The sequence below is a fragment of the Temnothorax nylanderi genome, unplaced genomic scaffold (assembly GCF_030848795.1).
Source record: "Temnothorax nylanderi isolate EJ_2023f unplaced genomic scaffold, tnyl_v1.0 TNYL_tig0072_pilon, whole genome shotgun sequence".
NCBI classification, from domain to species: Eukaryota; Metazoa; Arthropoda; class Insecta; order Hymenoptera; family Formicidae; genus Temnothorax; species Temnothorax nylanderi.
This window is the reverse complement of record NW_027249134.1, coordinates 474,006-488,662: the sequence shown is the minus strand read 5'-3', so window position 1 is coordinate 488,662 and position 14,657 is coordinate 474,006. Positions and strand designations below refer to the sequence as shown.

The following is a 14,657-nucleotide window of genomic DNA, read 5'->3' as shown; positions in this document are numbered from 1 at the left end:
ATTGTGCATACAATTAATTTACATGGCTTTGCTCGAATCAAACACTTTATTATTATGTTTTTTATGCGTTATCCGAAAGACGATTAAACAGTTTTATCTTTCGATATATGCTGCATATTCTATTTTTACCGAACGCTCATTTATCGCATGTTTCTTCGTAACGTGAAGAAAAATTACAAAAGAGAGAAGAGGATAAAAATAAAATAAAAAAGATAAATAAAGTAAGTGTATACGTACAAACGTGAAACCGTCCACTCTCAAGTTTCTCCTTCGCTTTCGCGCACATTCAAATCGAATCTCGAATCGAGATTCTCGATTACCGACGCGGTACTTAGTCGACGCCGAGATCGGCCGCGAGAGAGCGCGATCGGTGGCGGCGGCCGGCGGTGTAGCGACGCGCCAAGTTCGCGGTTCGCGGTTCGCGGTTGCAGAGTTGCGCGCGATTGCGGGGATCGAGCGGTCAGGAGAATCTAAAACGGTTTGTCCATTACAATATTGCGAAATGCTACTGTATATTTATCGCATATACGAGAACCATCAAAACGCGCGTAAACGAGCGCGAGTCAGAATTGATCGGAGGAGACCCTCGCCGCGCGGGCTCTTCTTCCATATTAGATCGATCTCTCCTTACTTTTTCCCTTTTCTCACAATATGGCGGTATAGATATTCGATAAAGCAGACTCGAGCAAACGCCTTTCTCAATCTGGCGAATCAGTTTCGCGGCTCGTATATGGCGGCTCATATCTCGTCCGCGTTACATACTTTTTATCCGGCCCGTTCGACGACGGACGGGCTCGTGCATTTTTTATAACGCAATCGGCCCGGGCGTAGCCGGTCAACCGTGATGGGGTTAAGAGAAAACCGTCGACAAAGGGGAGCTCGCGGCGCGGCGCCCCGCGCCCGCTCGGAGCGCGCGCAAAACGCGTTCGAAAATCGAAACGCGCGATCGTACTCCGAATATCGCTTTATTTCTGACACGCGTCGCAACGAAAGCCGCTTCGGCGAGGAGGGGATTATTAATTATACACCGCCCGGCAATCAATTACGACGCGATAATCGAGCGATGCAAAATTTACGGCTGCTTTTATGTACGTTTCGAAAAGCTCGATCGCCGGGTATTCATACTCGCGAATTACAGAGATACGTTTATAACGTTACCGCGTAAATTGTTATATTTATTTTTAAATTATTTATTTATCGCGTGTGGACGAGTGCGAGAGAGCGTCTCGTTTTCCACGATTCTCCGGTAGCCTCGATCTGTCCGTTGGACCGAGTGTGTATACGGGCTCCGAGAACGCGCGGCAGGTAATTTAACTGTGATCGATGGCCGGGTGGATGTCACGACGCCGCGACTAGCCTTCATCCTCGGGATAGGCATCTCGGAATATAGTAACGGAATGCCACACGCTCAGTATTAATGGTCCATGTGTAACACGGAGAATTTCGGTATATCGGCGTTCTCTCCCCGGCTGGCGCGGCGTCTGGATTAACGGAAGTGGCGCGTCGTCGGCGCAGGGTTGATCAATACGGCTTTTACGACCACTGGCACATTTTGCATCGGTCAATCGCGTTTTGTATAAAAAGCGGATCGCTGCGTTATTTAAATGTTTTTCCACAAAGACGTCAACATCGAATTAAACTGAACGTATCTGTTTGCAGGTATCTCCCTCGTCGTCCTTCTCGTGGGGTCTTCCCGGGTCTTCCGCCGATTCTGCGAGTCCGGCAAGGTAACGTATTTATTAGAAGCGACACGCACCTTTTTTTATTCAAAACCGACGCAAATTTTTAGTGTGAAGAATATGAGATACGTACTTTTACCGCATGCTATAAATGTCAAGGTTTAAAGAGATGGAACATCCGCGCTCGGCGGGACAAATTCGCTTTTTTCCGTTACATTTTAGCATTTATTGCGGAAAAATGATTTCGGTCGTTGAAATTTGAGGTGATGGTTCACACCTTTTAAATCCCTGCCAGCGTTTATGAAATAAATATTCGTGTGTCTCACATTTTTCGATGTTGCGTAAATCTATATTGGCTTCGACAAAAAATGCTTTGAAAGAACGCACTATAAAAATGTATATGTTCTATGCGAGTTCTAACGTTTCGCGCTTTCAACATTTAACACGATCGATTAACGTGTAAACGGTATAGCGGAATTCGCGCGTGAAAAACGGTTTGACGGATTATACGTGTCTCTGGAAAGATTATTCGATATCTCGTGAGCGTTTCACAGGACGTTTCAATTAGTCGTGAATTCGATGGTTGACACACCATCCTCGTGACATAAATCGGCTCGCATTATCGCGCAAATAATTGTATCGATTCCGTGAGATAGGCGGCCTCGGTGATATCCGGAGAACGTTTGGACTAGTGAATACGTCATTTAACAACAATTTGATAAATGTTTCGTATACGCGCGCCGAGTTGCGACCACTCGTACACGCGTATCGCGAGTGTCATGCTCCGCGCGTTTATTTTTTTTTACTGTTACGCATTGTATGTACACAGACTCGGTTCCCCCTGCCTCCTTTCCGCCCCCTCGTTTTTTCTTCTTCCGTCGTTCCCTTTCACGATCGCGACTGCAGCCCGTGAGTCAGCGATACTTGAAGCCCGCAATCTCCGACCTAAACCGTTTCCAGAGCGGATGCTGTTCTTTTATTTTTTTTTTCTTTCTATAAAAAGTTCATTCATGCGTCTCACGCTTCGCATCACGTGATACCGTTTGTCCCGTGCTACGCTGATTACAACGATCGTAAACGCATCAGTGCGAATTGTTGCTATTTAACGGGCTCGCGATTCAATTTCGCTTCGAATTACATATCAATTACGAGTAATTGCGAGATAAAATTTTCAAACAGCGAGTATTTCACAGTACTTGAGTTTCAAACCACACCACGATGTATAAAAAGAAGTCGTGTTGGTTTCATAATACGTTATGTCAAAGGCTATAATCTGGCCGCGTGCGGTAATCGTTATTGATAAAGACATTATATTATCTGTACGTGGGCATAGACACGATACGCGAGTTGGTAAAACGCACCGAAGTTCTCTACGACAACGTTTTAGTATTTTCAGAATGTTCTTTTTTTTTCGAAAGCAACGGGTTTTATTATTTCCGACACAACAGTGTCGTTGTTTGCCGTGGAATAAAGAGCTTACAGCAATGTATGACAGCGGCATGCGCCTCGATGTCCAAAGAGAACGTCGTTGCTACCGTGCACGATGCATTTCTTATTGATAACTATGAAGCATGAAAGACTATTTATAACCAGGCCTAATGAAATCGCTCTACATCGAACTGACGTCGTTGACGAAGCAATTGGATCTTAGAGATGAATCGATACCGCGAATTTTCCTTCGCATTTAGAATCTGATCATCAGCACGTATAAATATAATTAATGCTTAATCGCATTATAAAATAGCTGAGTAGTCTACATGTCAAGAAATAATTTTTCATGAGAAAATAATCAACAAAATAATCACACTAGCTACTTTTTTAATTTTTTTTGTAACTTGAAATATGTCACAAAATATTTATAACGAAAGAATAATATAACAACGCTGATAATTTTTGAAAAGAACTTTTTGAAAAGATCAGATAGAATTTCCATTCAAAAGCTTCTTCGTAAAATTTATGGAGATATGAATACACGTAACATGCATACATACGTGCTTTTATCGTCATATCATAAAAATTTGGGTCGGATATATTTCTTCTTAAACCTTCTTTATAATTTTAGCTGTTCTCGGTCTGAATAAAATATTTGAGAGTTATTCAATTTTTAGACCTTTCAACAAACGTTAACAAGAGAAATATGTACATCTTATTTTGCTTAAGAAATTTACGATAATCATGGAGCGAGAGCGTAGTTTTCTCGTTTCTTCAGTAGTACGAGTCAGTAACGCGACTCGCTATTTACGCGTCGCGCGCGAGCGGGATTTACTACTTATCGAGTACGCGCCGCGCCGTAACGCGGCGTAACTACTTGCTTCGCGACGCGTCGCATCGTCCGTGTATATCGGCGAATCTTTACAAATCCATTCACCGGACTTGAATGGGAAGCAGATTGCAAAATTAATTAAAGCTCGAGTATCTTTATGACAATGTGCAAAATTTTCTTATCGCGACGTTACGATCGGCGATAGTGGTAACGTTGTTCCGCGATGGCATTTACAGAGAGAGTCCGAATACCAGACATTGCGTGTGCCACGGCTCGTTCAACCCCGCATTTACGACCCTTTCTCACGCTAACGAGAAAACAGTTTACACAGGCATCCTAATGAGCCAATTTTCTATCTGAAATACTTACGCGCGGGATATCATGAATTTAGCTAATTTTGGGGAAGCCTGCGGGGGCGCGCTGTAACGTATTATTCGTTCTGGCAACCGCGCGTGTTGTTTGTAGAATAAAATTATTTCGTGCACGTATTATTGGGAATATATGGATCAGCAGGTTTTTGTTCGTTCCGGGCGCATAAATTCAATCGTGCTGTCGGCATGCAACGATTTCGGTCTTCTTTTTATAGCCTTTCGTGATGGCGACGGGATAACGTTTATTCGAAGTAACTAGAGAGATCGCCATCGCCTCGTAAAGTAATCACGGATGGCGGTGTAGGCAGCTGTTATCGGAATTAGGCATCTTGCAGCGAGACTAATCTCCTCTCTCTCTCTCTCTCTTTCTCTCTCTTAGTATTAGTGCGCGAAAACGAGTCTCGCCGCGTTTGCGACGTGCATTCGCTCCGGAAATTCGAGCGAAACTCGACAGCATCGCTAATTAGGATCACTTAGCTTGCACGGGTGCGAGGCGACCGTGGGGATCGACCCAACTTCCAAGAGGTAAATTCAGTCCTCTCACGTTATAAAAAACACGCGCGGCCGAGTGCGTTTTACGCGATGTAATTTCGAGAAAATCCACGAGGCGAACCCCGCTGGGCATTTTAAATATTTACTCGAGGAATTTTTGACCGCATAAAAGTAACGTTCAAGCGTCGTGCAAATCGGGGATACGGATGAGGGTATCCAACTCCCCTCGAACTCCGAATGATCGCTCACGAAGCGGGCCGGGTCCGCAACGATTTCTGAAGACGTTGCACCCCCTGGAACGAGCGAACGCATCGTCGAAAAAGGCAGCTCCGCTGGCGGTGGCGAGGAGAAGAAGGTAGGACCACGGGGGACCGATCCGAGTGGCTCGCACCCCCGAGAGGGGGTGGCTCGCGGTGGCGAGGTTCACGGTGGTCTCGCCACCGAGCGGCACGTCGGGCGGCTCCGACGTCCCTCGGATCTGGCCGGCTTTGTCAGCGCCGGCGCTGTCACCCCTTTGACGTAGCAAAATGGCGGCGGCGTGTCGGAGGCGTCTCCGTTCGCACAGTGCTCGACGTCGCGCAGTCCGCGTACGTTCGCAATAACGTTCCAGCGGGACACAACGTCGGCGTCGGTGACAGATCGAGCGGCCAACCGCACGCGAACGCGGCGTACCGCGCTCCGATTACGCGCGTGCGACACGGTTCCACCCTCCGGTAACGCTGCACGTCGCTGACGCACGTTACTACTACCCTCCTCCCCCCGTGTACGGCGGAGCGAAGTCGAGTGCACAGCGTGCGGGTTACGCGGCCGCGGTCGACACGGAAACGGCGTGAAGAGCAAGAGCCAGCGAGCGAGGGGTGCCAGGAGCGAGGGGGGAGGAGAAAGGAAACGAGAGAGAGAACGGTATTCTGTGTATACGTGAGAGATATTCTCGAAGAGTGACGCCGCGTGCTTCCTCCGATCTTCTTCGTCCCTTCGTCCCCTTCTCCTTCTCCCCTTTTCTCTCTTTCTCTCTCTCTCTCTCACTCTCTCACTATCCATCCATCGCTCCGAGTTCGGTCCCGGAGCGCGCGGTTTTCCCCAATTTCTCTCCCCATTTTTTTCCCTCCGTTCTTTCTCCTTTTTTCTCCTTCTTGCTCTCTTCGTCTCTCTCTCTGTCTTACGTGCCCGGCGCTCTTTCACGGCACCGTGGTGAAATGCGCGTGACCGGTCGCGCCTCGGAACGACGGCGACGACGTGTCTGGCGTCGTTGGTGGTGCACGTTCCCCTGACGAGCACGAGAGACGCGCGACGGCGGCGACTCGGCACGTCCCCCGCGGTCCTCGCTACTATGATAATAACGAGAGGCACGGTGACGACGGCGGCGGCGGCGACGACGACAACGACGACGACGACGACGACGACGACGGTGGCACGGTGGCCGCTACTCCTGAAGCGAGAGACGCTCGGTCGAGCTTACCACAACGTCGGTGGAAAACGGCGATCAACGACAGACCTACATAGCGACGCTGTCTCGGCGATGTTGTCTCGCGACTGCGGCCGTCGCGTGGTACATGAGAACGACAACAACAGCAACTTGATCGAGCCGCAGCGGATCAACGGTGGCTGCACAGCGATCGCGTCGGTGTTGCCGTATCACTATTATTGCCAGCGTATCGCTATTATTGGCATCGTAGCCTCATTGCTCGCCGACGACGACGTTCGCGAGGACGATTTGACAGCGGCACGAGTCCCGAGGAAGCGGAGCGACGCGGACGCGAACAGTAGCGAGGCAGCGAGCAGCGACGATTGTTTTCTCAACCGCCGGAACGGACTTCTGCATTGTTGCGCGTGACCAAGAGCCTCGCTATTGCTAGCCGAATCGACGGCGTATAGAGAGTGATGAGTAATAGAGTATGATTAACGAGGCGAACGTGTGAACGTTAATCTGCCAAGCCGACCTCTCTCGCGACGCGACGCCGTAAACGACCGATAGCGAGTCAATCGGTGGTAATAACGCTTACAACAGTCATTCCCTGCGCCGATCGATCGTCATCGCGCGCCGGTATACAGAGAAAACAGTGTTACAGGCGAGCACCTAGGAACTCGTGTCACGTACGGTCATCGGCCAGTGTATACACCGGGTGGGGGAGGGTGGGAGGAGGTGGACCAGGGTATAGGAGCGACGGGGAGGAGAAGGGGCCAGGTATCGCCGATCCAGATAAGCCGTTGTATCGCGATAAGGATGGACGCTTAGCCGCGGCTGCGGCGGTCAACCTGTGACAGACTGTAAACAGGATTTTTGCTAAGAAGAAGAGAAAAATAAAGAAGGAGCAAACGTATTCGGGATATCCGTTGATCTTACTCTTCAAGCTTTCGATTCGCACGTAACCAGCGTGTACTCTGTGACCATAAACACGTATTTTACACACATATAACACACATACACACACACACACACATATATACATATACGTGTATATCTATGTACGTGTAGACGCGACACGTATCTCGCGTTTATACATTGTATGTGATAGAGACGCATAGTGAGCAAAGAGCAGGGAGATAAAGAGCACGGAAGACAGAGAAAAAGAAAGACAAAAAGAGGGAGAGAGAGAGAGAGAGAGGGGAGAGAGAGAAAGAAAAAGAGGGGAAAAAAAGGATTATTAGTGCAGGCGTGCGAAGGATAGTAGCCTGCGTATCGTATACGAGACAGTGTATCTATGCGAACCGGCGTGTTTCATCGTAAAGCAGCGTAACTTTTGTACGGATCTCTACATTGCCGTATTGAGTGCACCGCTTGGCAAATTAGAGACAACTCGAGAGATTGAGCCAAGCAAAACGGGGGATCCTCAGACCATGTCGCTGCTCAGCGTAACGGGTGAGTCGCTCTCGTTCAGCTTTCCTCGAAAAACTTATGATTTATTAAACTCCCGGCGCGCGATATAGTTATCGAAATTAATTAATGAAACATCTGCCGGTAGATTTTAAGATTTGTAATTGTACTGCAGCGAAGCAGCCTGAGCCTTGTTAAATCCTCTCGAGCTTAAGGTTCTTTGAAAGATCTTGAAATTATTATCATGATTTTATATTCATAGCTGTTAGTTACAAATTCCACCGCTCTTTAAAAATTTGTTCCTTTATCTTTAAATAATTATTTCAAGTAACACTTATTTAATAGAAAAGAAAAGGTTGAACGAATCGTTAAACTTGTATGTTAGAAAGCAGACGCGATTGAGAATCACATCGAAGCTTGTCGTTAAAACCTCCACGGTTTGGCGTAGCGAAACATGCGATACAGCGCTATTAAATTCCCGTGCAAAAAGCGGCGGGTGGCTGGAAATAGTTTCGACTTCTTTACGAGCTTTTCGTCGGAGATAAAAACTCCTTCCTTGGTTGAAAAAGTTGAAAGAGGATTTTCCGACCTTTTCCGGATTTGCGTGTTGCGTGGAGGGGAAAAATAAGGGAAATCCCGGAAGTATATACCGCGTGACATCAGTCGTTACTGCGCCATGAGGTGGACATGTGAGAGGGCCGAGTTAAGCGCGACGCGTGATGTAATTAGTGCTAATGAAATCGCTAATCGCGTTAATTGGAGACGCGGCCCGCGATGGCATGCCCGCTGCGACGACGCCGACGCGGGCATTAAGTATCGTGAAAAAGTTGTCGCTTGCATTTCTCGCCGCGCTATTCTCACCGGACGAGGTGGTGCGACTGTGCAACTGCGCGATGCACTTAATTTTCAGCGATACCGTAGAGAAATTACAATGCCGCGCGCTGGATTATAATCTAGCGGCACTAGGACGTGATACTGTTGCGCGATACGCAAATCGATCGTAGCCACCTTTACCGTTATCGCACATCTCTCGTTCTCATTGTCTCGTGCGTATCGCGCTCGATTATCGACTTAGGAACGTGATTTATACAGCGTCTTGCGTCTCGCGGATACATGTACACACATACACACACCGTCGGATCCGGACATATATACGTACGTAGAATCGATATCGAAACGTCATGCGATAGCTGTACGTAACTGTAACTTGATTTTATGATGGATGCAGGACGGTTATATCCATCATAACTTAATACCGCCACGGATATCTGCTGTTCTAGGCGGAAAATATAGGCGCGGCTGGCCAAGAAATATGATCGCGCATAAAGCGATTTCGAAAGCGGAAGCTCACTGTTCCGCGAATAGCTGCGCGCGCGATACTGAAATCTGACTTGACTTGACGTTGCGAAATAATCCAGTGCTCGCGGAAGAACCGCTCGAGAGAAGATACGTATACAAATTTCGTGCATTTTTACGCGTATCGTTCTCGTGCATTTTCCGAGTATGAAAAGATAGCTAGCCATCAGAATTATTAACGTCTAGTGCTTCGCGAATGTCCTATAATTTCGCTATGTGTCTTACTCACACGTTACGTCCGAGATTAAACGATTAAAAACGTGGACAATTGTTAGCATAGGATTTTCTCATATGTCTGATTATTAATAATCGCATTGTTAGTTTTAAAGGATGTCGATATTTCGTCAAATGGATGTCGTGTCGCGCACTCTCGAACGCTCTCTCGTTCGATATTTTTTTCCGGCAGGTCTCAAACTCGACGGGCAAAATAGTTTTGCGTTACTTTACGATGTATCTTTCCTGATGTTACACGCCACGGCCTTTAACATGCATTGTTCCCGCATGGAACTAGATGGAAATATTTCCTCTGTCGAGTTTCTACTTTCTCCCATATACTTTGCATAGGCGAGTGTTCGGGTGAGATAGCTGACGTCTAGGCGAGAGGATCGTTCGAGTGGAGTGGGCCCAGAGAGATATATCGGTTGACAATAACGAGAAATAATGCTCGGCGTTGTCGTCTCGCCATCCCGCGTGTATTCATAAATATCGCCATCGCGTCGACGGCGTGGCGCAGCGATGCGCAATATACCTGCGTCGTGCATGTATATGTATACGACACGACAGTAAGGCAAGCAGGAACAACCACCTGACTCAGGTGTGCTCAGATGGCTTCCTCCAGGCCTGTGTATACATATACACGACACGCCTAACCCGTATATCAGGGCGCGCGAGCGAATGAGGCTCGTCCATGACTATGAGACACGGAGAGCATAGTGCAACGGTTGACCCCGGGTACGCGGGGTCATTCCCTCCTTCAGCTACCGCCGCTTCGACCCCACTCGCCGCCCGCCACCGCCACCCCCTACCGCGGCTCTCTTTTTTGCCATCCCCCTCCCGCCTCTCCGCCTCTGCTACCTATACCGCCGCCCTTTTCGTCCTCTGCCTTCGTCTTCCTAACCGCGACCCCCGCTGCTATCGCAACCACCACGCGATTCACCTCCTCTCCCCTTCTCTCTCACTTACCCTGCTCGTCGGGTAAGCGACGAGCAGCGATGTATCTACCAGGTGGTACGACCTATGTAAACCCTCCGGTATATACTGCCGGGTCGAGCCAGCTTGGATTTTCCCGCTGTCCGTGAGTCAAGGGACGAAGTTAAGCGCAGAAAACCGGTGTTATACATCGTAGCGATTGTTATTCGCCAAGTCTCTCTTCGTGCTTCCCGCGCTTTCGGAAGACGAGCGGATCACAAAGAACCCTGAGCGACGTATCGTTAGGAAAAGGGCGGCAATTTGCGTGCGGAAACAGCGATCGGACTTAAACCGCCGTTGGCTGTGATTAAAGCCAGCTTGCGCTTTGCATACGGTTGAGTTATCTCTCCTTAGTTTTAGATTCAGATCCTCGGCGGTTTGATTAAAACGATTCGTTCGTTCCGGAGTTATCTTTGGAGGATAAACAGTCTTGGAGTATTCGCAAGTATTCGAGACGAGAGAATGCGAACGTTCTTAAAATATTTGAACAATGATTTAAAAGGGATACATGCTCCAACCGTGTACATATGTAGAAAGTAGGTAAATTCCTTCCAGAGAGAAAAATTCGTGGGCATTTGCGTAAGAAAAAGTATCGTCGTAAAAACTACAACGATAGCATCGGGCAAGAGGCGATAGCGTAAAAGGAAACGAGAGGAAGTCTGCGAGGAGCAAGAAGTGATTGAAGAGTACCGTCACATGAAAAAGAAACTGTTTCAAGCTCTTCAAGCTCAATCCACTCAGACCTCCTTTATACTTATAATCATCTTTACTACCACTCGTAAGTTCGCCTCGACAAACTTTTTGCATGTGTCTTCTTGATTTTTTGAAAGCCTTTTTTTTTTTAAAGAATTATCTGAATCCCCTGCCATGTCCCTCGGGATGTCCAAAAGAAACGCAAGTGAAAGGAAAAAACTGAGACGTCCTTTTCAATGATATACAATTCGAGATCGTCGCAAGTAGTGTGAAAAGTTTAGCTGAAATTTGAGAGGATTTTATTGTGAATTTTTACGGCGTGCTTTTGGTATGACAAAGTATTGTTATTGTAAATCTTCTCGTTATACTTCCCCTCTTCAGCAAAAACACAACAGTTTGAATGGTGCCGTCTCTGGCAGAGACCTACTTTCTTTTTATCGTTCCCACGTCGCTCGCTTGCTCGTGTGGGGCCGCATATTTGTGCGCCACGTCTCATCACCATGACACCGGAAATGTGTCATCGATAATGGAGATGAAATGCTCGCAATAACGACAACAATGTGTTTCATTATAGCGTTATCGCGCGAACCATTATTTTCGCGTGTTGTCGCGCAAAATCGCGCGCACCCCGTACCACCGATTGGGATAGTAGCATTTCCAGAAACATGAAAATTGTGAAAGAAATCACGCTTCGGCACGCATTACATCTCGCACAAAGCTATTTTTTCAAGACCATTTTATATTTTATAATAATTATGGCCGGTATTCATAGTCAGATCTTATATTTAGGATGGTCTCTTGAGTTTATCTTCAGATGCTGTCAGACTCGTTTCATTGGCTACGTATCTAAAGATGAACTTAAGACTTAAGACGATCTTATAAATAAGATCTGACTATGAATACCGGCCTATGTCTTTAAACTACGATTATTTTGATTTGCGAAAATCGGTAAAATTGATTTTATCAATTTAGTATACGATGTTTGATAACTGAAAGTGATTCACCTCAAAGCAACTTTCTCAGAATTTCTTAGAAAAAATATTAGAATATTTTCTGTGAAACTTTTTATCCTGTCTCTCTCTCTACAAATAGTTAAATTTCATGTAAATTCGAGCACGTAGATAAAAATACGTGAGTAACAGCATGTATTTTATATGTATGAAAAATATGTAGTTGCGATAGGATCAAAAAATTTTCACCGAACGAAAATTCCCGTAAAATGCTGATTTTCGCGAAAGCGACGATGCAAAATGACTCCCCGCGTTACGTTGCATTACCTCGTTCCTTCGATTTTCTTGAATGAGGACTTTCGGTGGTCGATTTGCGGTAGTCTGGCGCACTTTAAGCCGCGCACGTGCACATCCATACGTACTTATATATAGGCGAACACGCGGGAGGGTTTTCTTCAGGAAAAGGAAGAAGGAGCGTTATCAGGCACACGGAAACCATCCTCTCCCAAACCATTCGTAAACGAAGGTTGATCTTATCCACGTTCGGAAACGAGATCTTCTGAGCTTTTCCTCGAGACTGACACCTCTTAAAATATTTCATCCGTCTCGTTCATTTATCATGAACTACGAATTTTTGTAAGTAACAAGTGCAGCAATGGTCGTGTATTTTTTCTCTGTATACAGATATAAGTAGATACAGAAAGTTGACACAAGTAAATGATAGTTATTTTAATATGCAGACAACAATAGCTCTTAAGTTACATACGTGAGATATTTTATATATAAATTATGAGGTGGGTGTTAGTATCAGTCTGAACAGTTTGCAAGCGAAATAGAATTCAGAGCGTAAGAAACGCTGCAAGTTGTTCGCGGCAAAAGTTTCCCTTTATTGTGTCTGTATTTCAAGCAGGGCGAAGTATAGCAACCGCGCGCTGAAACTTGGACATCGTTCAAGATCGCGAACGCGAAGCGAAGCTATATGTCGCAATGTTAACGACACACCGGTATACGAGATTTCGAGCAATTAACCGAGTTTACATATTTACACGGGTAACGTCTTCTTCGAAGTATCTGCTACCGCCTTTAGTAAGGCAATAGTACGTTTTATCGGTAAACATTCGTTTTATCGATCACTTTTCTAGATGAGCAGAAGTGACAAGCGGAAGTTAGCTCCTCGTAAATATACGTAAATTTTTGATCGAGCAGAAATTTTCGCCGTGTAAACGTCATATTCTGCGTGAAGCCACGTCGATTATCGGTGCTGAAAAACGACGAGCTATTTTTTGCTCGCGTTTCTCGCACCTCGGTGAACGGGAACCACTTTTCCGAGTCGGTGAAGGTTTAGTTTAACGAAAAATTTCACGACGTGTTAAACGGTTATCAGGCCGGCTTCTGTGTCACTTCTCTCTCTCTCTCTCTCTCTCTCTCTCTCTCTCTCTCTCTCTCTCTCTCTCTCAGGTGACTAGCGTCCGAGGTGATATTTTCGCAAGCTCTTCTCCTGACCCTTCGAACTTTTAAGTTCCCGCTCGGTGCAGTTTATTCGAGTTGAGCGAAGAACGAGAGACGGTATAAAGAAACTTCAAGGGACATTTCAAAGGTTGCAATAACCATAGCTCAGCCATATCGCTAACGATGATATTCCATTTTTCGATGTTTTTCGAAGGGCGGCGTGGATTCGGCCAGAATAAACTTTAGGAATGCTTTTGATCGGCCTCTCTACAGAGAGCCGCCAGCCACTTTGTATACAGCGACGCCGATATACCGGGATTGATCGCAAGAGTAGACGCCTCAAACGAGCGTCTATCGCTATGAGAAAGGGCGATGGCTGAGCGCGGAGAACTTCCAAACTCGGCGGTGCACGATTTACTCCACGTAGTAACGCTACTGACGGCATTTACCAGTTTCTGCTATAATCCTAGCTGCGCTATTCCCTTTGTCCAGTCCTTTCGAGTTCGTATAAAGATCTCATCATCGCAAGTCCATTTCTAAAGCCGGATAATCGTATTAATCCCGAACTTTCGTATCTCAGACTGTACGCGCCTCCGAGAAATTACCTTTCCACAAAATGAGTAATCATTATGCATATTTTATATTATTGCTTGAAATACATCATTTTACAAAACAACTGTAATATTAATTTAAAAAAAATGTTGTCTCCTGAGAATTATTCGTGACACTAAATTCAAATCTTATAACTCATCGATCATTACGTGCGAATTCACTGATTATACTCAATGTAATCCATCTCCATTTTCCATCGTTTGCCGTTATACGGCTAGCACGTATAGGAGAGATCGAAATCCCATACAGGGCTCCCGTCGGGAGTTCGTGGAGGAGCTACCTCGATACATCGGTATATCGGGCATCGTCATAATAAATAGGGGTCCTTGAACTCTTGAACCGCGAGTAGCGGAAAATGGAATAGCTCGAACTATCGAGCAGAGTTCGAGTTTTTAACTCACAGAAAGTTTGTTACTCTCTATTTCCCACCTATCGTTAGTTTCCTCTTTTTTCTCGATAAAGAAGAAATCATTGATGTGCCCTATCAATAATTTCTCCATCCACAGGAAACTTCGCCGTTAAACCGATCTTATCGACTCAATGGGAGACGGTAGCATCCGTCGCCAGTTCGACGTCGCGAGCATAAAACGAACTTTATATAATGCGGATTATCATTGCTGTATTAATACCGGTCGCCGTATAAACGCCAGGCCGTGATCCTGCCGGGGATCACAGAAACTTTCCGCCTGTCGCTTCCGTGCGAGTGCGACTCGCAGCGTGGATATTAATAATTCGTCCTGGCGGATAGCGGCGACACTCAGTTTCCTGCTCATTCCCTGACGTCAGGGC

General features: G+C 46.4%; 1 protein-coding gene across 1 annotated transcript in view; it reads left to right on the top strand.

Annotated features, from left to right (window-relative positions):
- Positions 1–6,646: 6,646 nt before the first annotated feature.
- Positions 6,647–14,657, top strand: part of LOC139773994 (uncharacterized) — a 52,728-nt gene continuing 44,717 nt past the window's right edge. Inside the window, exon 1 of the mRNA XM_071708895.1 lies at positions 6,647–7,665. Coding sequence (XP_071564996.1) covers positions 7,644–7,665 — 22 coding nt within the window. The 5' untranslated portion in view covers positions 6,647–7,643. The remainder of the gene's footprint in view (positions 7,666–14,657) is intronic.